This window comes from Hyla sarda, chromosome 3 (assembly GCF_029499605.1).
Source record: "Hyla sarda isolate aHylSar1 chromosome 3, aHylSar1.hap1, whole genome shotgun sequence".
Lineage (NCBI taxonomy): Eukaryota > Metazoa > Chordata > Amphibia > Anura > Hylidae > Hyla > Hyla sarda.
The window spans coordinates 28,996,570-29,023,504 of record NC_079191.1 but is presented as its reverse complement, the minus strand read 5'-3'; the positions used below and the strand labels follow the sequence as shown (position 1 = coordinate 29,023,504).

At 45.5% G+C, this 26,935-nt stretch overlaps 1 protein-coding gene across 1 annotated transcript in view; it reads left to right on the top strand.

The window, feature by feature from the left end:
* The first annotated feature begins 12,724 nt into the window (after positions 1-12,724).
* The window catches only part of LOC130360959 (uncharacterized), a 68,120-nt gene continuing 53,909 nt past the window's right edge, over positions 12,725-26,935 (top strand). Inside the window, exons 1-4 of the mRNA XM_056563515.1 lie at positions 12,725-12,831; positions 17,489-17,685; positions 19,633-19,795; positions 26,328-26,477. Of these exons, the coding sequence (XP_056419490.1) occupies positions 17,512-17,685; positions 19,633-19,795; positions 26,328-26,477 (487 nt within the window). The 5' untranslated portion in view covers positions 12,725-12,831; positions 17,489-17,511. The remainder of the gene's footprint in view (positions 12,832-17,488; positions 17,686-19,632; positions 19,796-26,327; positions 26,478-26,935) is intronic.

Here is a 26,935-nt window from a genome sequence, read left to right as displayed (position 1 = left end):
CATAAGTTACTGGTCTATGCGCTGGAATAGAGGCGACAAGGGGTAGACTACATCACAGGAATCCCTACGTCCTGGGGCTCTGGCTATGGGGACCCACACATACATAGGTACCGTATAAGATGCGGTACCGGGACACCACAGTAGCTTTACTGGGGTTAGACATGGTAAAGTCTATACAGTTCAGCCAGGGCCCACAAAGGTGACCAGTGATGCAGAGACCTTAAGGGATTGCTGGGACTTGTAGTAGATGGGGTCAATTTAATGCAGGCCAGGTTAACTTGACAAATGATGACTGTGACTGACTTGACTGGTGACTGACAATACTGAGACTGTGGTTACTTGTAGCTGCATGTGGCTTCAGACTGGACTTGAGGCATCCTATGACTCTGGACACACACCTAGACTCGACTGCACTGGACCTCAGCAGGAAGCAAGAGAGCAAGGAAAGAGAGAGAACTCCTCCCAGGGCTTATATGGGGGAGACTAGCAGGGAGCCCAAAGGCCACCCTTGGGTCATCTGGTCACTGATACCTCCTGGGTAACAATCACATGACAACCTTCTTAAAATTATAACAGCTCTTTACACATTTTATAATAAAACAATTGGTGAAACATATCTACATGGGGGAGCAAGTGCCAGGGAGGCCCAGGGGACACTGCAGGAGGCTGCCTGACAGGACAGCAAGGGTACGGGGTAACACCTCCCATACTGGGCCACCACATGTATATATGTGGTAGCCCTTGGGGGGTGTATGGTGATTGTGGTGGTATTGGTTTATGAGGGTTTAATATTAACCCTGTCACTCTTGACGCCAGGGTGTAGGTCCACACTGAAGTTAAACTTGAACTGAAGTAAACTTTACTCTTGAACTTGCAATACATTCAGGATACAGTTACAGTCTCTGCAATACACTTCCATAGACTTCAGTGATTGACAGTTGCTGCGGACCTTGCGTCTTTTGCAGGTTATTAGAATCAGGGTAATTGGTGCGTGGATCCGTCCGTATTTAGGGGTAAATTAGGTCCGGTAGTCCCGCAGAGCGTTCGGGGATTGGTACACTCTATATTTGTTAAGATCGGCCGTTGCCGCAAGGCTTAGGCCTAACTCACTGCGATATTTGCTGTACAGGTACCAGAGAGATGTTCACAGCTTGGCTGCGCGGGAACAAGAGAGCTAAAATGGCTGCCGCGTCCCTTATATAGACAGGGGGCGGAGCTTAATTTGATAGATCAACGTCAGCTGTCACTCACAGTCACACAGGCTTCTGGGTGATCATCTGACTTCCTATGCAACTAATAATCAAAACGAGGCTAGAAATACCAAAGTGAGGCTTGGAATGCATCACATGACCTTAAGGCCCCGTGACGCCAGCTAAGATAAGTACCTTATTATATACAATATATACAGTTGAATTTAAATAATTTTACTTAAGCAAGAGGTGGAAAAGGACTAACTAAGGATGAGGACCCCTACCTAGGGACTCTGACTTTGGGGACCTCACCACAGGTGTCACGATGCCGGCTGGCAGGTAGTGGACCCTCTGTGCCAGAGAGGGATTGGCGTGGACCGTGCTAGTGGACCGGTTCTAAGCCACTACTGGTTTTCACCAGAGCCCGCCGCAAAGCGGGATGGTCTTGCTGCGGCGGTAGTGACCAGGTCGTATCCACTAGCAACGGCTCACCTCTCTGGCTGCTGAAGATAGGCGCGGTACAAGGGAGTAGGCAGAAGCAAGGTCGGACGTAGCAGAAGGTCGGGGCAGGCAGCAAGGATCGTAGTCAGGGGCAACGGCAGAAGGTCTGGAAACACTGGCAAGGGACACACAAGGAACGCTTTCACTGGCACTAAGGCAACAAGATCCGGCAAGGGAGTGCAAGGGAAGTGAGGTAATATAGGGAGTGCACAGGTGATAACTCTAATTGGAACCACTGCGCCAATCAGCGGCGCAGTGGCCCTTTAAATCGCAGAGACCCGGCGCGCGCGCGCCCTAGGGAGCGGGGCCGCGCGCGCCGGGACAGAACAGACGGGGAGCGAGTCAGGTAGGAGAGCCGGGGTGCGCATCGCGAGCGGGCGCTACCCGCATCGCGAATCGCATCCCGGCTAGCAGCAGGATCGCAGCGCCCCGGGTCAGAGGACGTGACCGGGGCGCTGCAGCGGAGGAGGTGAAGCGAGCGCTCCGGGGAGGAGCGGGAACCCGGAGCGCTCGGCGTAACAGTACCCCCCCCCTTGGGTCTCCCCCTCTTCTTGGAGCCTGAGAACCTGAGGAGCAGACTTTTGTCAAGGATGTTGTCCTCAGGTTCCCAGGATCTCTCTTCAGGACCACAACCCTCCCAGTCTACTAAAAAAAAATTTTTTCCTCTGACCTTTTTGGCAGCCAAAATCTCCTTGACCGAGAAGACGTCCGAGGAGCCGGAAACAGGAGTGGGAGGAACAGATTTGGGAGAAAAACGGTTGAGGATGAGTGGTTTGAGAAGAGAGACGTGAAAGGCATTAGGGATACGAAGAGAAGGAGGAAGAAGAAGTTTATAAGAGACAGGATTAATTTGACACAGAATTTTGAAAGGACCAAGATAGCGTGGTCCCAACTTGTAGCTAGGGACACGGAAGCGGACATATTTAGCGGAGAGCCATACCTTGTCTCCAGGGGAAAAAACGGGGGGAGCTCTTCTTTTCTTATCCGCGAACCTCCTCATGCGTGAAGAAGCCTGTAAGAGAGAATTTTGGGTCTCTCTCCATATAATGGAAAGGTCACGAGAAATTTCATCCACAGCGGGCAGACCAGAGGGCAAGGGGGTAGGGAGGGGGGGAAGAGGGTGACGGCCGTACACCACGAAAAATGGGGATTTGGAGGAAGATTCAGAGACCCTGAAGTTATACGAGAATTCGGCCCATGGAAGGAGATCTGCCCAGTCATCCTGGCGGGAGGAAACAAAATGTCGCAAATAATCACCCAGGATCTGGTTAATTCTTTCTACTTGTCCATTGGACTGGGGATGATATGCAGAGGAAAAATTTAATTTAATCTTGAGTTGTTTACAGAGAGCTCTCCAGAATTTAGACACGAATTGGACCCCTCTATCCGAGACAATCTGCGTAGGCAACCCGTGAAGACGAAAAATGTGTACAAAAAATTGTTTAGCCAACTGAGGCGCAGAAGGAAGACCAGGAAGAGGAATGAAATGTGCCATTTTGGAGAATCGATCAACTTCTGAGGCATCCGAGGAACGAGAGAGAGCATCGGCTCTAATGTTCTTATCGGCAGGACGAAAGTGAATCTCAAAATTAAATCGGGCAAAGAACAGAGACCACCGGGCCTGGCGAGGATTCAGCCGTTGGGCCGACTGGAGGTAGGAGAGGTTCTTGTGGTCGGTGTAGATAATAACAGGAAATCTTGATCCCTCCAGCAGATGCCTCCACTCCTCAAGTGCTAATTTAATGGCTAGAAGTTCACGATCCCCGATGGAGTAGTTCCTCTCCGCTGGAGAGAAGGTCCTAGAGAAAAAACCACAAGTGACAGCATGCCCGGAAGGATTTTTTTGTAGAAGAACAGCTCCAGCTCCTACTGAGGAGGCATCAACCTCCAATAGGAAGGGTTTGGAAGGGTCAGGTCTGGAGAGCACGGGAGCCGAAGAAAAGGCAGACTTGAGTTGTTTAAAGGAGTCTTCTGCTTGAGGAGGCCAGGACTTGGGATCAGCATTTTTCTTGGTTAAAGCCACGATAGGAGCCACAATGGTAGAAAAATGTGGAATAAATTGCCTGTAATAATTGGCGAACCCCAAAAAGCGTTGGATAGCACGGAGTCCGGAGGGGCGTGGCCAATTTAAGACGGCAGAGAGTTTGTCTGGATCCATCTGTAGTCCCTGGCCAGAGACCAAATATCCTAGAAAAGGAAGAGATTGGCATTCAAACAGACATTTCTCAATTTTGGCATAGAGTTGGTTGTCACGAAGTCTCTGAAGAACCATACGGACATGCCGGCGGTGTTCCTCTAGATTGGCAGAAAAAATTAGGATATCGTCCAGATATACCACAACACAGGAGTATAATAGATCACGAAAAATTTCATTGACAAAGTCTTGGAAGACGGCAGGGGCATTGCACAGTCCAAAGGGCATGACCAGATACTCAAAGTGTCCATCTCTGGTGTTAAATGCCGTTTTCCACTCGTCCCCCTCTCTGATGCGGATGAGGTTATAGGCGCCTCTTAAGTCCAATTTAGTGAAGATGTGGGCACCTTGGAGGCGATCAAAGAGTTCAGAGATGAGGGGTAAGGGGTAGCGGTTCTTAACCGTGATTTTATTAAGACCGCGGTAGTCAATGCAAGGACGTAGGGAGCCATCTTTTTTGGAGACAAAGAAAAATCCGGCTCCGGCAGGAGAGGAGGATTTACGGATAAAGCCCCTTTTTAGATTCTCCTGGACGTATTCGGACATGGCAAGAGTCTCTGGGGCAGAGGCTCGGGCAGGTTCCTCAAAGACACTTCGGATTTCCGAGAAGAAGGAGTGTACTGAGGCAGTGACGGGGTCATTGCGGTCCCAGAGCGGTGTGGCCCATGACAGGGCTTTTCCGGACAGAAGACTGACTACGAAAGCCACCTTAGACCTTTCAGTGGGAAACAGGTCCGACATCATCTCCAGATGCAGGGAACATTGGGAAAGGAAGCCACGGCAAAACTTAGAGTCCCCATCAAACTTATCCGGCAAGGATAAGCGTATCCCAGGAGCGGCCACTCGCTGCGGAGGAGGTGCAGGAGCTGGCGGAGGAGATGACTGCTGAAGCTGTGGTAGCAACTGTTGTAGCATAACGGTCAGTTGAGACAGCTGTTGGCCTTGTTGCGCAATCTGTTGTGACTGCTGGGCGACCACCGTGGTGAGGTCAGCGACAACTGGCAGAGGAACTTCAGCGGGATCCATGGCCGGATCTACTGTCACGATGCCGGCTGGCAGGTAGTGGACCCTCTGTGCCAGAGAGGGATTGGCGTGGACCGTGCTAGTGGACCGGTTCTAAGCCACTACTGGTTTTCACCAGAGCCCGCCGCAAAGCGGGATGGTCTTGCTGCGGCGGTAGTGACCAGGTCGTATCCACTAGCAACGGCTCACCTCTCTGGCTGCTGAAGATAGGCGCGGTACAAGGGAGTAGGCAGAAGCAAGGTCGGACGTAGCAGAAGGTCGGGGCAGGCAGCAAGGATCGTAGTCAGGGGCAACGGCAGAAGGTCTGGAAACACTGGCAAGGGACACACAAGGAACGCTTTCACTGGCACTAAGGCAACAAGATCCGGCAAGGGAGTGCAAGGGAAGTGAGGTAATATAGGGAGTGCACAGGTGATAACTCTAATTGGAACCACTGCGCCAATCAGCGGCGCAGTGGCCCTTTAAATCGCAGAGACCCGGCGCGCGCGCGCCCTAGGGAGCGGGGCCGCGCGCGCCGGGACAGAACAGACGGGGAGCGAGTCAGGTAGGAGAGCCGGGGTGCGCATCGCGAGCGGGCGCTACCCGCATCGCGAATCGCATCCCGGCTAGCAGCAGGATCGCAGCGCCCCGGGTCAGAGGACGTGACCGGGGCGCTGCAGCGGAGGAGGTGAAGCGAGCGCTCCGGGGAGGAGCGGGAACCCGGAGCGCTCGGCGTAACAACAGGCAATGGACGCAGTCCGGTACCGGGACACCACAAACCCCTTACTTAAGATAAGTCGGCCTCAACGCCAGTCCCCTATGGCAGAGGGACTAGGTCTACAGGATAACTATACTAGGCAGAACCTATAATCCTGACAACCTTTATACATATTAGGTAAATTCAAACCTACTAGACATTTGCTAGGCAATTTTATATACATAAGGTACTTTTAAACCTACTAGAACCTTTTCTAGACATTTTTAAGCTAGTACATCCTACTAGACATTTTAGGAAAGCTTCTAAGACATTTATGAAGCTATCTAGGCATTTATGAAGCTATCTAGACATTTGTATGCTATCTAGACATTTGAGTGCTATCTAGACATTTGAATGCTATCTAGACAATTAAAGAAAACTAGTTATCCTTTAGTTTCTAGCTTCCTATACAACTTTATCAAACTTAGGATACATTTTGAAGCTTACTAGGCAATTAGATCTCACTAGACAATTAGATAGCTGCCTGAGACATTTTTATTAGCTCTATATACATTTGGATGAGGCTGGCTAAACATTAGTACAGCTCTATTTACCTTTTGCATCAAGCTGACTAGACATTTGTATTATCTCACACATTTTATATGCCAAACAATAAGTTACCTGTTAGTTAGTACTCAAAGGGCATACTGGCTAGCCGGAAGCTAGGTCACAGTAAGGGTGGCTGCTAGGGTCTATCGACTACACGCTACTTACCCCTAGAGCACTTCCAAAACAACCTATCCAGGTTATTCTTAGGATTACGTGTTTATTCCTGTACTAGCAAGAGCATCTACTGGCCAGGCAGAGCATCTCACACACGCAATGAAAGGAGAAAAGAAGTGTACCTAACAGTGGCAGGAATTGGGTATCAATATGCTACAATTTCTTAAGTGTTTTTCTGAAGTGAGATATTTAATTTTGTTTTTGTGTATGTACTAGAGACATTTTGAGTAGTGTTGAGCGGCATAGGCCATATTCGAATTCGCGAATATTCGCGAATATATGGACGAATATTCGTCATATATCCGTGAATATTCGCGTTTTTTTTTCGCACATGCAAAAATTTGCATATGCGAAAATTTGCATATGCAAATTTTCGCATATGTGGAAATTCGCACACCGGTTTCACACAGTAGTATTAGAGCCTTCTTTACACCACACAAGCTGGAAGCAGAGAGGGGTGATCACTGTTATGTGTACTGTAAAAAAAAAAAAAAAATACGAATATTTGTAATTACGAATATATAGTGCTATTTTCGCGAATATTCGCGAATATGCGATATTCGCCAATAAAATTTGTATTGTGAATATTCGCGAGCAACACTAATTTTGAGGTAGTACATTAAGTGAGTAATCTAGGGTACTATGTGCAAGTACTATTTGAAAGGGAATCCTCCCTATAATTTTTTTTTTGGTTGAGACAGGTGCTAGCGATGGGCGACAGCAATAATACTACCCTCGGAGGAGCCGATGTGTCCCCTATTGAGTTACTATTAAACACCTTTAATTTATGATACATTTGTATGTACAAAAATGTATATATTTTTAGTATTGAGTGTACACGTGCTGTACGTAGATATTTTCCATGTACAACTCTGAGTTATTTTAATGTACCTAGAAATTTGACTAAATTTTCTATGTACAAACCTTACTTACTATTTATGTACACAGATATAGGGATATATTTCTGTGTACAGAACCATATACATATTTACCATACATTTATCAACACTCCAACATATTTCCGGTGCGTCCACCCGATAAGTGCAACATTTATCATAAGAGTTCTTATGAAGTTGGTGGTATATACATGAAGCAGGCGTGTAAGGATCAGCAGTCCACCTAAACTAGGAGTCCACAGAAAATATACAGATTGGCGTGTAAGGATCAGCAGTCCACCTACACTAGGAGTCCAAAGAAATATGAACACGGCCTTAACCACAACTCAGCCGGGTACAGTCCTTGATGAATCTCCTACAGGCTAGGAGTCTCTTGACTTAATAGTCAGGCACAAGCTTAGTGGTTATGTTGCTGAACTTTAAACTGAAACAAACTTAGCACAGTACTGCTAGGCACTTTCTTGAACTTGGTTCCTGTAAGACAAAATGGTAAGACAGAGAAAAAAAAAACAATAAGACATTACTTTAGAGTCTCTTTAGAAGATGTTCCTCTTCACTCTTGTAGTGCCTCTCTTGGTTCCCCTATATCTGCCAACATCAGGGGCAGGATCAGACTTGACATAGCTTTGCCACACCACATTGGTGAGAATGGAGTTGTGGAAGGCAGCTTGAGAAGGGGTGACAGGCTTACTAGCCTGGATCACAGTGGGGCAATAGGGCTTGAGCACCATCTCGAAATTAGGAGCAACCCATGACCCTTTCGTTGGTACCTTAGGAATTGGCAAACTCTCATTGCTCCGAGAGGGCCTTGGTATATCTGTGGGTACCCCAGAGTTAGACAAACTCTCACTGCTCCGAGAGGGTCTAGGTACCGACTTGGGTGGCCGCAACTTTGGCCCATTTTCTTCACCCTGTGCAGGACTTGACTCTCGACGGTATGAAGAAACTGAAGAACTTGACTCTTTTCTGTACATAGCAGATGATGAACTTGACTCTTTGCTGTACATGGAAGATGATCGCTGCAGCCCATTCTCCACGAAGGCTCTTGACGGGGGTGTACTCCACAATTTCACCCACCTCCAAGGTATTGAATTTCTTATGGAGATATGGCCTTTGCACTGCTCGCCGGTTTACGAGGATGGTCTGCCCAGTGAGACAGTCAAGAAGTGTCCCATAACCTCTAACCTTGTCGAACTTGGCCACAGTTGCTCTTCTCCTTTCTAATGGCTCCTCCCCTTCTCGGGGGTGATCCCATTTACAGATGTACAATGCCTCCATTTCTTTGGTATTTTCCTGATACCGTACTTGTTCTTCATACGGCAAATGTACGTGCTTGGGAGCATAGAGTTCTCTGTGTCGGGCCTTTAATTTCTCCATCAATTCGGCCAGCTCGGCTTCTTGAGGGGCCATTTCCCTTTCTGCAGTTGGGATTGGTGGGAGTGGCTTCCCAGGTAACTGTTGAAGCACTCTGTGCATGTACTCGATCAGCTCCGGCTCATCTCCGAACACCCATTGTGGCAATTTTGGTGAGCACGGTCCTGCACTTGGCAAGCTTGATCGAGGAATGACCTCAGGGCTGGAGGAGGAAGAATAGGCCGCCTCTGGCGGGGTACTCACAGCTGACTCCTCTGACGGGATCTCGGCCCACGAGCCCCAGGTCCTATGGTGAGCGGACAATCTCACCGGTGACGCACCTCCAGGTGTCCCTGCACTGTTCGCTGGAGGTGTCTCTGGCCAATCGTCGTCATCATCAGGCAGTGGGGGAAGATTGCAGGCCCCCTCTTCCTCTAATGACAACCGCTGCAGACGATCCGCAAGCTCATGAAAAAGTTGGGCTGCGACTGCCACAACTTTCCGTGTTTCCGGCGCCATTTTGCCAACTTGACCACGTGGAACGCTGCTCTCCGCCATGTCTGTACTCTCCGGCTCTCTCTAAAGAATGAAGAAGTTGCTCTGCGTGGCGTCTTTTATAGCGAGCTTCTCTAAAATGGCACTGGGCAGGAAGGACACTATCGGTGCAGCCCCGACTTCCGGTCCCTCCAGAAACGATTCCTGCATCTCTGAGTTCCCTTTCGGCTGGGATACAGCAACTTGGTGGCCACGCCCAGAGGCGGGGCGCAGCGCAGGCTTTCTTCGCGCGCTTTTCTGGTAACAGTTGAGGTCCGCCCTTGCTGACTGGACCAGAGGATCGCAGCATGAATTCGTTGCGCAGTTTACACATTGTGGTTGCAAGCAGATTTTCGCCTCCCCCTTACTTTTCTCTTGGCCCCCTTGTGTGGTGCAGAGCAAGCACCGCTCTTGTACACAGCAACACATGAATAAAGTTCGCTTCTTAGGGGGGAATACACTTTCACTAGTGGCAATGGTAGACACACACCCGAATCCTGTTCGTGACGCCAAAAAGGCTTTGTGGTAGCCCTTGGGGGGTGTATTGTGATTGTGGTGGTATTGGTTTATGAGGGGTTAATATTAACCCTGTCACTCGTGACGCCAGGGTGAGGGCTGGTATTGGTGAGGTATAGCTTCGGCCTATCGCCGCCCTTCCCAGAAACGACAGGCTTATGCAGGCAATGACTGAAGGTCCACACTGAAGTTAAATTCGAACTAAAGTAAACGTTACTCTTGAACTTGCAATACATTCAGGATACAGTTACAGTCTCTGCAATACACTTCCATAGACTTCAGTGATTGACAGTTGCTGCGGACCTTGGGTCTTTTGCAGGTTATTAGAATCAGCATAATTGGTGCATGGATCTGTCCGGATTTAGGGGTAAATTAGGTCCGGTAGTCCCGCAGAGCGTTCAGGGATTGGTACACTCTATATTTGTTAAGATCGGCCCTTGCCGCAAGGCTTTGGCCTAACTCACTGTGATATTTGCTGTACAGGTATCAGAGAGATTTTCACAGCTTGGCTGCGCGGGAACAAGAGAACTAAAATGGCTGCCGCGTCCCTTATATGGACAGGGGGCGGAGCTTAATTTGATAGGTCCAGGTCAGCTGTCACTCATCGTCACACAGGCTTCTGTGTGATCATCTGACTTCCTATGCAAGTAATAATCAAAACGAGGCTAGAAATACCAAAGTGAGGCTTGGAACGCATCACATGACCCGAAGGCCCTGTGACGCCAGCTAAGGTAAGTACCTTACTATATACCATATATACAGTTGAATTTAAATAATTTTACTTAAGCAAGAGGTGGAAAAGGACTAACTAAGGATGAGGACCCCCGCCCTACCTAGGGACTCTGACATTGGGGGCCTCACCACAGGCAACGATGTTCTGTTATGAAAACCCTGAAAATTGGCCATTAAACGTCCGTTAGAAAATCCCATTATAGTCTATGGGATTTTTTCATTATCTGTTTTAATCCGTTATAGTCCATTATGAATAACGGATGTTATTTTGTGACAGGAGATTTTTACATTATCCGTTTTAATCCGTTATTTAATCCCGTTACTATCTTCCGTCACAAAACAACGTCCTTTATTCATAATGGACTATAACGGATTACAACGGATAATGTAAAAATCCCATAGACTATAATGGGATTTTCTAACGGACGTTTAATGGACAACTTTCAGGGTTTTCATAACAGAACATCAAACGGATCTTTAAAACGGATGAATTTTATAGTGTGAAAGCAGCCTTATATATGCCCTGCAGTATTATGTCACTGCATATCAACTACTATGCTGTGCCAGCCAGGGCAGTGGGCACAGAACAGTTGTTGGGTATACAGTAACAGTGACGTTATCTTCTAACAGTCAGCCAGGTCCCTTATGTTTACTGACTGGCAGACGCTGCCTCCACCTGACCTGGAAGGCAGTCACAGAGCCACAGAGAAAACTGATGGTCGCTGCTGCAGTTCACAGCTCGCAGGAGGGGAAAGAGGCAGAGGTTCTCTCTTCTTCTTGGACTCTGGTGAGTAACCGGTGATGGGGCTGGCTATTAAAGTGGCAGCAGGGGCTGGTCAGACACAGCGCCTTGGCTCGTGGGCGCTGTCAATGTTGAATTTAAAGGGCTACTCCGGCACTTAGACATCTTATAAGATGCCTGATCATAGGGGTCCCGCCGCTGGGGACCCCCGTGATCTTGCACGCCGCACCCCGTTAAAATCAGTTCCTTGGAGCGTGTTCGCTCCGGGTCTGATTACTGTCGATCACGGAGCCGGAGCATTGTGACGCCACGGCCCCGCCCCCGTGTGACGTCATGCTCCGCCCCCTCAATGAAAGCCTATGGGAGGGGGCATGACAGCTGTCATGTCACCTCCCGTAGGCTTGCATTGAGGGGGCGGAGCGTGACATCACAGGGGGCTGAGTCGTGACGTCACAATCTTCCATTCCCGTGGTCGGAAGCCAGAACCTCCAGCGCTGCCGGAAGCAGATACAGGTGGGTGCTGCATGCTATATTGCGGAAGTCCCTGGCGGCGGGACCCCCGCGATCACACATCTTATCCCCTATCCTTTGGATAGGGGATAAGATGTCTAGGGGTAGAGTACCCCTTTAAGTTGTGGTGATCTGAGCCAAAGCGAGGCCCTAGACGGCGGCCTAAGTGGCCTAATGCTAGAGCCGGCCCCTGCAAAACGCCATATGTTCCTCATCCCTTCTGCTATTATTATTACCACCGCTGCCATTCTTGCATGAACCGAACCTGGCAAAGTTTGAAAGTTTTGCAAATTCACCCTAGAGTTCTATACAGGACCAGGCTCAGCTCGCTCATCTCTAGTCCATACGTTACTTATCTGAACGGAGTGAGGTCCTCTGTTCCCCCAACTACTACTATTATATTGAAGAAAAACATTAAATGATACATTGTTGCTAAGAAAATAAACATGTTACTTATTCTGAGATGTTAAAGGGGTTATCCAGGAAAAACCTTTTTTTTTCCATATATCAACTGGCTCCAGAAAGTTAAACAGATTTGTAAATTACTTCTATTAAAAAATCTTAATCCTTTCAGTACTTATAAGCTGCTGAAGTTGAGTTGTTCTTTTCTGTCTAAGTGCTCTCTGATGACACGTGTCTCGGGAACCTCCCAGTTTAGAAACAAATCCCCATAGCAAACCTCTTCCACTCTGTGCAGTTCCCGATACAAGCAGAGATGTCAGCAGAGAGCAATGTTGCCAGACAGAAAACAACAACTCAACTTCAGAAGCTGATAATTATTGAAAGGATTAAGATTTTTTAATAGAAGTAATTTACAAATCTGTTTAATTTTCAGGATCCAGATGATTTATATAAAAAAGTTTTTTCCTGGAATACCCCTTTAACAACACAACAAGTTAGTATAGTAGTAAAGTATACAACGTTTCCTGCAGAAAGTCCTATAGTACATCGAGTGCACATGATACAGTGTTTGCTGCTGGACTGCAGGGATAGTAATAGGACAGGACTGGAGATCTTTGTTACGTCTCTTCTTCCTGGAGGTTGGATTATGGGTGGGACAGGATCTCCGGGAGTTATATAGTAACATTTATTGTGGTCACCTGATTCAATGATTCTACCATAAATATTCCCCATAAGAGGAGAGAACATCAGAGACGTCTGAGCTCTCCGCGCTGCACCAGGTAAGAAGTTCTGACACTGTTCATTCTTTCTTCCTAAACAAACAAGACTTTGAGTCCATGATACAGGGGCTCATTACCACCATAAGTACAGCAGCATGCTTCATACTCTCTATTCAAGCAATTCCCAACCGGTGTGCCTCCAGCTGTTGCACAACTACAACTCCCAGCATGCCCGGACAGCCGAAGGCTGTCCGGGCATGCTGGGAGTTGTAGTTGTGCAACAGCTGGAGGCACCCCGTTTGAGAAACCTCGCTCTGTTGTACAGTACTATAACACTTAGTCTGCATTCACACCACGTTTTTGCAGTACAGTTCCCGTATCAGGTTTTTGATGAAAAACGGATTCCTCACAACCGGACTAAACTGTATCAAAACGTGTGCACACATTTCAACCCGTATACTGTTAAAAACTGTATACGGTTTGAAAAATGATGTCCGGAAAAAATGTATACGTTTTTTAACTTTTCACTCCATTTTGAATAAAGTTTCACTTGTTTGATTCAAATCCCCCCCCCCCCCCCCCCCAAAAAAAAAAAAAGTGAAAAGTAAAAAACCGTATGGCGAAAACCAGATGGAACCGTACGCACATACAGTTCTGTACGGTTCCCATTGACTTCCATGTTAAAAATAAAACTGTATACGGTTTAATACAGTTTTTCACCCGGACCAAAAAACCTGGTAGACTATGGTTTTGGGTACGAGTAAAAAAAACAAAAAACTGACAAAACCGTATAAGGCTGGGTTCACACTACGATTTGTAACTACGGTTCCTGTATACGGCTGGGAGAAGGGGGGGCGGGGCTTAATCACGGCGCCCGCACTTAGCCGTATTCGGGAACCGTATTTAATGCATGTCTATGAGCCAACCGGAGTGAACCGCAGCCTCTGGTCAGCTGCTTTTTCGGCCGTATGCGGTTTCCCAACCGTAGACAAAAACGCGGTCGACCACGTTTTTGCCTGCGGTCGGGAAACCGCATACGGCCGAAAAAGCAGCCGACCGGAGGCTGCGGTTCACTCCGGTCGGCTCATAGACATGCATTAAATACGGTTCCCGTATACGGCTGAGTGCGGGCGCCGTGATTAAGCCCCACCCCCTCCTCCCAGCCGTATACGGGAACCGTATTTACAAATCGTAGTGTGAACCCAGCCGAAGATGCAAAACGGACTAAACTGGATGATGCGTTTGACATACGGTTTACAATGTTAAGTCAATGCATACGGTTTTCTATACGGTTCCGTCCGGTTTTTAACTTGAAACTGTATATGGGAACTGTATAGCAAAAACATGGTGTGCATGCACCCTTACTGGAGCATTGTTAGACTTATGGGGGTACTCTGATGAGCTGCAAGGGGCCTCTATAAAGTAAGCGCTTGAGTCGTCTAATATTATATATATCATCCTCATCATCTTCACTATCTATTAGGGTCACTTGTAATATTCTTCATAATTTATAACAGTGGGTGGAGCATTCACATCTTAGCTGCTGCAGAACCTCTTTTTGAAGGGTCGGTTGGGATTACTGTCCCCCATTGTCTGGCAGATATAAAACTTCCTTATCCTTATCAAAATGAGGTGTGTATTATAATGCTCTGCAGCAGATGAGGTGTGTATTGTGATATTCTGCAGCAGCTGAGGTGTGTATTGTGATGTTCTGCAGCAGAGGTGGTGTGTATTGTGATGTCCTGCAGCAGATGAGGTGTGTATTTTGATGTTCTGCAGCAGCTGAGGGGTGTATTATAATGTTCTGCAGCAGATGAGGGGTGTGTTATAATGTTCTGCAGCAGCAGAGGTGTGTATTGTGATGTTCTGCAGCAGCTGAGGGGTGTATTATAATGTTCTGCAGCAGATGAGGGGTGTATTATAATGTTCTGCAGCAGCAGAGGTGTGTATTATAATGCTCTGCAGCAGATGAGGTGTGTATTATGATGTTCTGCAGCAGCTGAGGTGTGTATTATGATGTTATGTAGCAGCTGAGGTGTGTATTATGATGTTCTGCAGCAGCAGAGGTGTGTATTATGATGTTCTGCAGCAGCAGAGGTGTATGATTTTCTACTGCATATGGGGTGTGTATTGTGATGTTTTGTAGCAGTGGGGGTGAGTATGATGTTCTGCAGCAGCTGAGGTTTGTATTATAATCTCCTGCAGCAGCTGAGGTGTGTATTGTGATGTCCTGCAGCAGCTGAGGTGTGTGATGTCCTGCAGCAGCTGAGGTGTGTATTATGATATTCTGCAGCAGCTGAGGTGTGTATTATGATATTCTGCAGCAGCTGAGGTGTGTATTATGATATTCTGCAGCAGCTGAGGTGTGTATTATGATATTCTGCAGCAGCTGAGGTGTGTATTATGATATTCTGCAGCAGCTGATGTGTGTATTATTTTGTGCCGCAGCTGACATGTTTATTATGAGGTGACGCAAAGGTTGAGGTGTGTGTTATAATAATAATCACTAGTTTTGCTCAGGAGAAGGCGCTTCCTATAAGAGTGACAGATGCTTCTACATTAGGAGATATGATAAGCAGGGTCTAGAATGAGCCTATTCTTGGTTCAGGAATCAGAATGTTATATGTAAATTCTTCACACGTATCTGTGCAAAGATTCCATTGGCTTATAATTCAACCAACTGGGAAATACAGAAATATAGAATTGTTACTGTGGTTGATTGTATGATTTATGATTGATTGCATGATTTATGATTGATTGTACGATTTATGACTGATTGCATGGTTTATTATTGATTGTATGTATGATTTATGATTGATTGTATGATTGACATCAGATTTGGACTTTAATGGGACTTTTCAAAAACTTAAAAATCTTAGGTGCAGTTCACTATATCTGTGAACAAGATGATATCTTTAAAAAGTACCTGTCACCAAATAAACTTTTCTAAACTAACTCAGGCTCTGTTCACTAACTACTCCTCAAAATCATCCCATCCATAAAAAAAAAAAAAAAAAATGTCACAGATTTATGTGGTGTCCCGGTACTGTATTGCATACAGTACCTAGTGTAGAGGTCCCCAAAGTCAGAGTATCTACGTTCAGGTAGGGTTCCTCAGGTGGGACAACTCCTAGTCGCCTCTCCTAAAGTTTATCTTTGATAATGATAAATGTATATATTTAATAATAATATGTATATATATCTTCTATTGTAATGTATAGGAATGTATAGTACTTACCTTGTTCAGCGTCTCAGGACCTTCAGTCATGTGACCATGCTAGTAACCTCTATGGTATGTTGCAGGATCTTAGGAGGTCCTTGGGTCACGTGTTACCCACAAATCTCTGTAATGGTGATTGACATCAAAAGGGACAAATTAGCGTTAGTCCAGCCCCTGCCCATAGCTGGGTCCAATTATTGCTCTCTTGGGTTGCTGCTCTCGTGGATGCCGGACTAACAGGACGGGATCTCTGCATCTTTCAAAGACATGCGCTAGGCCTCAAAACCTCCGGCCTCAGCAGAACCAAAAATCGTGAGTTTTACTCTAATTCCCGCTAATGCTAGCGTGACTACGGGACCACAACTAATTCCCCTAAATCCAGTGGAGCAGCGCAATAGACTAAAAGACTTTTAAAGCTAAAGTCCCAATCAATGTCAATCTCCAAAGGAAGCTGTTGTTATGCTAAGAGACTGTTATGTTAAAGAAGTGTTCAGACAATCTTCAGTAAAGTTAACGCAGTTTACAGAAGCTTTCTGGTTGTGGACAATCCATTATTATTATTATCTACCTCAAACCTATTATCATATACCTCCCTATCGTTCCTGGGAAGGGCGGCAGTAGGAAAAGCTATATTGAGGAGCCCTCACCCTGGCGTCACGAATAGCAAGGGTTAACAAACACCCTTTCATATCCGCACAGCTACACTCCCCATACCCTACACCCCCCAGGCTATCACATTTAAAAAGATGTGTATCATACCTTTATTCGTGCTCACATAGTGCAATTTCCCAGCAGAAGAAAGTGGGCATTTCCCAGCAGGCATGACATCACTGAAGTCTGCTGGGGGACAACTTCCGCCCTCACATGGTTCCAGCTCTGTGATGAATAGAAGACCACAGGCTCTTTGCAGTTTTCAGTGAGGCTCTGTGCAGCTATCAATCAAGCTCAGTGCAGAGAAGCACTTCCTGAGTTTGGTCTCCTGCCAGGCTGGGAGGAGACCAAACTCACTGTATTAATTGTGGCAGGGAACAGAACAGAGCCACCTAGTGGCCAATTTTTTCTATTACATTTTAAACATATTTACGTTTATAATTTTAAAAGTAAGTGAATGGGAAAGTGTCTCCTAATAACACAAGGAACGCTATATTGAAATGTTTATTTGGTGACAGGTACTCTTTATTGGGGGTGTCTTGCTAATTGCCTATAATTTCTACCTGTTGTCTGTTCCATTTGCACAACAGCATGTGAAATTGATTGTCAATCAGTGTTGTTTCCTGAGTGGACAGTGTGATTTCACAGAAGTATCATTGACTTGGAGTTACATTGTGTTGTTTAAGTGTTCCCTTTATTTTTTTGAGCAGTGTAGAATCTTTGCTATTTGTTGCTAGTTTCTCCAAAAGGACAATATATATATATATATATATATATATATATATATATATATATATATATATATTTGTGCGCAAGAATCAGTCATGTCCAATCTTTCTTTTCCAGACTCTACAGAGCTCACATTCACCATGGACCTGGTCACGGTTCTCTTGGCCATCGTCGTCATTTTATTTTTCGCCAAAGCTTTCATGAACCAGAAACATGGAAATAGCAAAAGTTTCCCACCTGGACCAACACCTTTACCGATCATTGGAAATATCCTCACGATTGACATGTCAAAACCGCATAAAACATTCATGGAGGTAATACAGAAATGTTGAAATAATAGAAAGCTGGGGGGGTGGGGGTGGGGGGTGGGCGTTACAAACGTTCCTGATACAAGAGTCACATCATCAAACTGTATCACTTCTAGAGGGCCGTGAACAATTTAGAGGCTTCATTATCTGAGACACTTATGGTATGGTTTGTAGTATAAGATTGGAGTCTCCGAAATGTGATTGTCCAGCTATTTGTGGGAATCGGGGTCACCTTCTCCCTTAATTAGTCTTTTATGGGTATGCCCCTTCAAGGGAGAGAACCTGCTAAATCTGATGCATTGTGCTCTACTGATATCCGGGTGTAACAGAGTGGAGTATGAGAAAGATGTTGGGTATTAGTTTGGCGGTTCCAGAGTACTGGTGCAGCACAAGCAAAGTCTTGGAGACGGTAGTGAGGTTCAAATTATAGAAGATGTTTGTGTGAGGTTATTAGCAGAGGAGAGAGCAGGTGTAGGATGGTGGACAGAGATGAGGTAGGAGATGTAGGGAGGTGAGGCACTGGGGAGAGATCTGTGGGTGAGACTGAGGCTACTTTTGGGCAGTGTACCTCTTAGTGAGAGATTGTTGACTGCTAGACATGCCTCTATGACACACTTAAAGACATTTTTCCCAGATGACTTTGAGAGGGAGCACATAATTGGACTGAGAGAAGCAGAATGGTCGTTTTGACAACCATCTAGGCCATTCTGACCAAGTTGTTAGCTGTATGATCCACCAACAAGCACACGCAGCTCCCACATTTCAAGATCCACCATACAGACCATTTCCAGTGAACAAATGGCCATTCACATGGGAACTCTTCCTGCTCTATCACTGTTTTTTGTTTGCTTTTCCTGTGCAGATTATGTTGCAATATCTGTTTCCCCTTATGCCCAAGTACAGGAAATAGCTCCATAACAGCTCCATTTATAGAACAATGTCTTTCCTTTTCTTTTTGTTGTGGTGTGTGGTGTGATACAAATCCCGACCAATCACTAGGTAGAACCAGGAGAAGTGTGTCCTAAACATGTTATCTCCCGGCCCTAAACCATGCGACCAAGATGGTCACATAAAGCACATCTGCAGTTGCTATTGACCATTAACCTAGGGTATTATCAGCAGAATCCTTTTGATCTCAATGGGATTCTGCTGCTCAGTGAACACTACAGAAGTTCCGTAGCAGAGCTTCCAATGCAAAAAAAAATTATCATGTTTGGGAAAATCCTCTTGGAAAAAGTCTTCTAAGGGAGTGGTCTTCTCAAATAAAATGGCTACTATGCATAATGCATCTTGGACTGAAAATAGGTGGTCTTCTCAAAGCATTGGTCTTCTCAAAGTGGTAGTATTTTGGGGAAGTGTTTTTACTGTATAAGAAATTAATCAGCAGAATGTTGGAGATGCAGTTAATGATGTGCTGATAAAAGCTGGATGTTTACACTGCAATAGATGGAGAGAATCTGACACCCTGTTCACCTGCACTAAACCCAATATACTGGGTTATAGTGCAGGTGAACAGCTTGACATAAAGGTTACACTTACTTTTATCCATTGGAGGCAGGGAGTCGGCTCGCCTAGCTCCCATATTCTCCGTCTGCTCTGCCCCCTTCAGTAATATGCTAATGAAGGCAGCGGTTGAGTGCACAGAGAGCAGACGGCTCACCAGCGGCATTCATTAGCATAATAATGAAGGGGACAGGGCGGACAGAGAATATGGCGGAGGCAGGGGAGCTGGGTGAGCCGGCTCCCTGTCTTCAATGCGCGCTGGAACACAATTCAGCTGAAGATTACAGTGCCATAATTCTGCATACACTGAACGGATTTAAGTGAGTCCACATGCACTATAATCCAGTATATTGGGATTATTGAGGGGGGAACAGGATGTCAGATTCTCTTTAAGAAACTGTCAGTTCTGAATTCAGAAAAAGTTAACCACGACATGTCTTGTGTTCACAGCTTTCTATGAAGTACGGCTCAGTCTTCAGTGTTAAGATGGGCATGACCAAAATAGTTGTCCTATGTGGTTATGAAGCGGTGAAGGATGCGCTCATCAATCACGCCGACTTCTTTTCTGACAGACCTCATGCGCCAGTGATTGCTAAATTTACAAAGAACAATGGTAAAAAGTTTATTAGTTTATTTTTTAAATTCGATTGAACTTATTTGATAAGAGGGTGGTGGAGAGACAACATAACCAGGCTTCTTTGCAACGATCAGAGCTGACAGAAAATGTACAAGATCACATTCAGGTTCCATACAGGTTTAGCATAGTGATAAATCCTTCCCCAGAACAGTGTATGGGGCTCTACTAGTCTTCTATTTCTCACCAATTACCATACAAATTTGAGAGAGTTTTGTCATTCACCATTGTTTAATTGTCTTTCTGCAGAAGCATTGCCACCATAATATACATCCATACATAGTCACTATGTGACATCACAAGGAGTGCCTATAGCTCTGTAATGGGTTTGATTTTTTAAACTGCAACAGAATATCTCCTGGAATACGTGACCTTCAGAAAACCCACTTAAGGGTGCGTTCACACGCTAGTAACTAGCAGCGTATTTTCCGCTATGGGAAATCCGCTGCGAGTTACGCTACCATTGATTTAAATGACTCCACAGACAGTCCGCAATAGTGTCAGATTTGGGGACTGTCCGCTGACCCATTCAAATGAATGGTAGCGTAACTCGCAGCGTAAAATCCGCTGCTAGTTACTAGCATGTGAACGCACCCAAAGGGTACGTTCACACACAAACCAACCGCAAGTTTCCCTACCATTTACTTGTATGGGTCCGCGGATAGTCCACAATAGTGGTAGAATTGCAGATTGCCAGCAGACCCATCGCAGTGCACTTCCGGCAGCTGAAATCCCGCTGCTGGTTAAAAGTGTGTGAACATACCCTAAAAGGGTACTCCCTACATGTTCAGAGTGCTTTTACTTCCCTTCCCAAGGAACCTCAGTCTGGCATTTCCTAAATTAATATGAATATAATTGAGGTGCAGGGGACCACTTTTTTTGGCCATTTAAGGGGCTCAAGTCACAGCCTGAAAAGAGTAATCTGGCACCAATGGCAGGTAAAAGAATCCACTTTATTGAAGCATAAATATAAAATACAAGCTGGGCACAGCAGCCTACGTGTTTCGGACAAGCATGTCCTTAGTCATGCCATGACTAAGGAAAATGCTTGTCCGAAACGCGTAGGCTGCTGTGTCCAGCTTGTGTTTTATATTTATGCTTCAATAAAGTGGATCCTTTTACCTGCCGTTGGTGCCGGATTACACTTTTCTGCTTGTACTGAAGGAGGGGAGGTGCTACCCCACAGCTTGAGCACAATGGAGGTAGCGAGGTTTGGAGCGATCACTTGCTATATGTCAAGTCACAGCCTGACCGCACCTATCATGACTCAAACTGACAGCTGAGAAAAGTAATTGGAAACCTAAACATTGCAGGTGTAAATAATGAGACAAAAATAATTACATTTGAGTGCTGCCTTGCATAATTGTCAGTCCGGGTCATCAGAAGTGCAGTGAGAAGTGCTGAAATTTAAAGCAGGCATAAAACAGATGCACAAATGTGTCTGTAATACATGACAAATTGCCCTAAATGACAAGCCCTCAGCAGGGCTTAGCAAAATCAAAAACAATAAAACACAAAAGTCAAGGAGCAGGTCAGGACACAATAGGTTGAACAGATACAGACCAGGAGGTAATCAAAACACAGGAGGATGAACAAATAGACAGATAAAGATATGTCAGAAATGTCAAGTCAAAACCAAGATAGCAAAGAGGTACAGAATCGGAAAACAAGAGAGAAGTCAGGTCACAAGCCAAAGTAATAACACAGATACATGGAAATTAAGCAGGTACAGAGCCAGTAACACAGAAGAACCCCTATCACAAGAACACAGCAGATGCAGTGAAAATATGTAGATGTCAGAGTCACTGGACCGGGATGCCTGCTAAAATCATTCAGCAGGCACCCTGTGCAAACCCCTGGGGGGTCCTGAGACCCCTCCATGTCGGCTCAATCGGGTCCCCGGTGACCTGGAAAAAAAGGGTGATAGGTGCCGTCCGACACAACACCTATCACCCTATAGCAGCTGGAGTGAGGTGGCACTGATGCCACCTCCCGATCGCCCTGATTCGTCGGCCGTTACTGGCCGACTAATCAGAACTCCTGCTGTGGGGGTGTCCCTAACGGTACTCGCTCCACCCCTATTCCAGAGGGCCAGAGCGGGTGCTGGGAGTGAGTACCTGGAGTGGGGGCCCCCAATCCCCGGCATCGGCGGTGGGATCGGGGTCGCCGGAGCGGAGACAACAGCAGTCGGAGGATCTGACAGAGCAGCAGCAGGAGGTAAGGCTGGCCTCCTGCTGTTGCTTAGCAACAACTCCCAGCATGCAAAAAAGGGTATGCTGGTAGATGTTGTTATGCAACAGCAGAAGGCACTACTACAACTCCCAGCAAGCCCTATGAAAAAGTGTGCCTCCAGCAATTGCATAACTACAACCCTCAGCATGCACAAACTACCAAAGGGCATGCTGGGAGTTGCAGTAGTGTGCCTCCAGCTGTTCCATAACTACAAGTCCCAGCATGCCCTTAGGCTGTAAGTGCATGATGAGAGTTGTAGTTGTGCAACAGTTGACACACTGGTTGCAAAACACTGAGTTAGATAACAAACATGCAGTGTGCCTCCAGCTGTTGCAAACTACAACTCCTAGCATGCACCGATAGACCGTACATGCTGGGAGTTGTAGTTTTGCAACAGCTGGAGGTACTCTGGTTGCGAAACACTGAGCTAAGTAACAAACTATCAGTGTTTTGCAACCAATGTGCCTCCAGCTGTTGCATAACTAAAACTCCTAGCATGTATGGTCTGTCAGTGCATGCTGTGAGTTGTAGTTTTGCAACAGCTGAAGGTTTGTGCGCCCTCCCCCCCCCCCCCCCCCATGGGAATGTACAGGGTACATTCACACGGGCGGGGGTTTACAGCGAGTTTTCTGCTGCAAGTTTGATATGCGGCAAATTTTCCGAAAAACTCACTGTAAACCCCCGCCCGTGTGAATGTACCCTAAAAACAGTATACTACACAAAATAAAAAGTAAAACACTACATATACACATACCCCTGCAAAGTTTCTCCCCCTTCCCCACCCAATAAAAATAAAAAAGTCTTGTACGGCACTGTTTCCAAAACGAAGCCTCCAGCTGTTGAAAAACAACAACTCCCAGTATTTCCGGACAGCCACTGACTGTCAAGGCATGCTGGGAGTTTTGCAACAGCTGGAGACACCCTGTCTGGAAAAGACTGCCGTAGGGTATTTTGGTGGCGGAAGCAAATCTCCAACTTAGGCCTCAAATGCTCATGGTGCTCTCTCGCTTTGGAGCCCTGTCGTATTTCAAGGAAACAGTCTAGGGCCACATATGGGGTATTTCCGTACTCGGGAGAAACTGCATTACAAATTTTTGGGGGCTTTTTCTCCTTTTACTCCTAATAAAAAGGTAAAGTTGGGATCTACACCAGCCTGTTAGTGAATTTTTTTTTTTTTTTTGTTGCCCCATACTTTAATTTTCACAAGCTGTAAAAGGGAAAAAAAGACCCCCAAAATTTGTAACGCAATTTCTCTCAAGTACGGAAACACCACATGTGGACACAAACTGCTCTGCGGGTGCACAACAAGGCTCAGAAGTGAGAGCGCACTATGTACATTTGATGTCTAAATTAGTGATTTGCACAGGGGTGGCTGATTTTACAGCGGTTCTGACATAAACGCAAAACAATAAATACCCATATGTGACCCCATTTTGGAAACTACACCCATAACGGAGCGTAACAAGGGGTATAGTGAGCCTTAACACCCCACAGGTGTTTGACAAATTTTCGTTAAAGTTGGATGTGAAAATAAAAACTAAAAATGTTTTCACTGAAATGCTGGTGTTAACCTACATTTTTCATTTTCACAAGGGAAAAAAGGAAAAAAGCTTTCAAAATTTTTTTAGCCCCATTTATGGAAATACCCCATATGTGGATGTAAAGTGCTCTGCGGGCAAGCTACAATGCTCAGAAGAGAAGGAGCACCATTGGGCTTTTGGAGAGAGAATGTGTCCGAAATTGAAGGCCATGTGTGTTTACAAAGCCCCCATAGTGACAGAACAGTGGAACCCACCCACATGTGACCTCATTTTGGAAAATACACCCCTCATGGAATGTAATAAGGGGTGCAGTGAGCATTTACACCCCACTGGTGTCTGACAGATTTTTTTGAACAGTGGTCCGTGAAAATTAAATATTAAATTTTTCATTTGCACAGTCCACTGTTCCAAAGATCTGTAAAACGCCAGTGTGGTGTAAATGCTCACTGCACCCCTTATTAAATTCTGTGAGGGGTGTAGTTTCCAAAATGGGGTAACATGTGGGGGGTTCCACTGTTCTGGCACCATGGGGGCTTTCAACCAAATTCTCTCTCCAAAAGCTCAATGGTGCTACTTCTCTTCTGAGCATTGTAGTTTGCCCGCAGAGCACTTTACATCCACACATGGGGTATTTCCTTACTTAGAGGAAATGGGGTTACAAATTTTGGGAGGCTTTTTCTCCTATTACCCCTTGTGAAAATGAGAAATTTGGGGTAACACCAGCATTTAAGTGAGAAAAAATCTAATTTTCACTTTCATGTCCAACTTTAGTGGAAATTTGTCAAACACCTGTGGGGTGTAAAGGCTCACTGTACCCCTTGTTTCGTTCCTTGAGGGGTGCACTTTCCAAAAAAGTATGCCACGTGGTTTTTTTTGTCTGTTTTTTTTTGCTTTTCTGGCACCATAGGGGCTTCCTAAATGCGACACGCCCCCAAAAAACATTTCAGCAAAATTTACTTTCCAAATGCGAAATGTAAATCCTTCTATTCTGAACATTATAGTGCGCCCGCAGTGCACTTGATGTCCACACATGGAGTATTTCCATACTCAGAAGAGATGGGGTTACAAATGTTGGGGGGCATTGTAGTTGAGTTTTTTTTTTTTTTTTTTTTTTGCTGTTCTGGCACCATAGGGGCTTCCTAAATGTGACATGCCACCCAAAAACCATTTCAGAAGAGCTTGCTCTCCAAAATCCCAATTTTCGCTCCTTCCCTTCTCAGCCATCTAGTGCACTCACAGAGCACTTAACGTTCACATATGTGGTGTTTCCTTACTAAAGAGAAATTGAATTACACATTGTGGAGGGCTTTTTCTCCTTTTACACCTTGTAAAAATTCAAAAACTGGGTCTACAAGAACATAGTTTGTGTAAAACATTGAGATTTTGAATTTTCTCCTTCACTTTGCTGTTATTCCTGTGAAACACCTAAAGGGTTAACAAACTTTCTGAATGCCATTTTGTATAATTTGAGGGGTGCAGTTTTTATAATGGGGTAATTTGTGGGGTATTTCTAATAAATAGCCCCTCAAATCCACTTCAAAACTGAACTGGCCCCTGAAAAATTTGGATTTTGAAATTTTTGTGAAAAATTGGAAAATTGCTGCTGAACTTTGAAGCCCTCTGATGTCTCCCAAAAGTAAAAACATGTCAACTTTATGATACAAACATAAAGAAGACATATTGTATATGTGAATCAATATATAATTTATTTGGAATACTAATTTTCCTTATAAGCAGAGAGCTTCAAAGTTCGAAAAATGTAACATTTTCATATTTTTCATAACATTTTAGAATTTTTCACCAAGAAATGATATCGAAAAAATTTACCACTATGTTAATGTAGACTATGTCACGAAAAAACCTCTGAATCAATTTCATAAGTAAAAGCATCCCAGAGTTATTAAAGGAGTTCTCCGGTCCTCAGACATCTGATCTTGCACGCGGCACCCCTTTTATAATCAGTCCCTGGAGCGTGTTCGCTCCGGATCTGATTACCGAGCCGATGGCGTATGACGTCACACCTCCACCCCGTGTGACGTCACGCTCCGCCCCTCAATGCAAGCCTATGGGAGGGGGCGTGATAGCTGTCATGCTCCCCTCCCATAGGCTTGCATTGAGGGGCGGAGCGTGACGTCACACGGGGTGGAGGTGTGACGTCACACGCCATCGGCCCTGTGGTCGCCGGTAATCAGACCCGGAGCGATCACGCTCCGGGGACTGATTATAAACGGGGTGCCGCGTGCAAGATCACGGGGTCCCCAGCGGCGGGACTCCCGCGATCAGGCATCTTATCCCGTATCCTTTGGATAGGGGATAAGATGTCTAAGCCCCGGAGAACCCCTTTAATGCTGAAAGTGACAGTGGTCAGATGTGCAAAAAATGCCCGGGTCCTTAAGGTGAAAATGGGCTTGGTCCTTAAGGGGTTAAATAGCCCGCCTGAGGAGGGTGTAAATGCCAAGACCGTATACCATTGGGTTGTTATCCACATTCCATGATTTGACCCGCTGCCACACATGCCAAACTCTGTGGGACTTCTGAACATTAAGCACTGTACTCCACTATAATCTGAAGACCTATAGAGAGTGAATGGAGCCGCAGCATAGCATGCATGTTGCTGTTCCACTCATGTAGGGGAAAAGGGGCCACCATTCTCATGAATGATGGGGGTCCTAGCAATTGAATGACTTAGTTTTCCCTATAAGTTATGAATAGAATAACTTTTGTTTTTAATTTTTCAGGTGTTATCTTTTCCAATGGAGAGAACTGGAAAGTGATGAGAAGATTCACCCTCTCCACACTACGGGATTATGGAATGGGGAAGAAAACCATCGAAAACAAGATCACCGAGGAGGCAGAGTATTTAGTGCAGAAGTTTAGATCCTATAAAGGTGAGGGGTTCATTTCTAAATTTGTGCGTGATATGTCTTACCGCAACCCCTACAGTTTCTGGCAGACAGTTAGTTTTAACCCTATGTTTTCATTTATTTATTATTTTTATACACATTATAGCCTTCCAGCAGACCAGAGCAGAAGATCACCAATAATACTGATCAGTGCTCTGCCTATGCATAGCATTGAACAACATTAGCAATCTGATGATCGCTATAAATAGTCCCCTATGGGACATAAAAAGTGTAAAATAAATGTAAAAAAAAAAGTTTCAAAAAATAAAAAATAAATAAAAATGTGAAAAAGCCCCTCCCCCAATAAAGATTTAAATCACCCATTTTCCCCATTTTAATAAAAAAAAATGTTAAAAATGATAAATGATAAACCTTATTTAGTATGGCCACGTGCATAAATGTCCGAACAATTTAAATATAATGTTAACTATCCAGTTTATGCT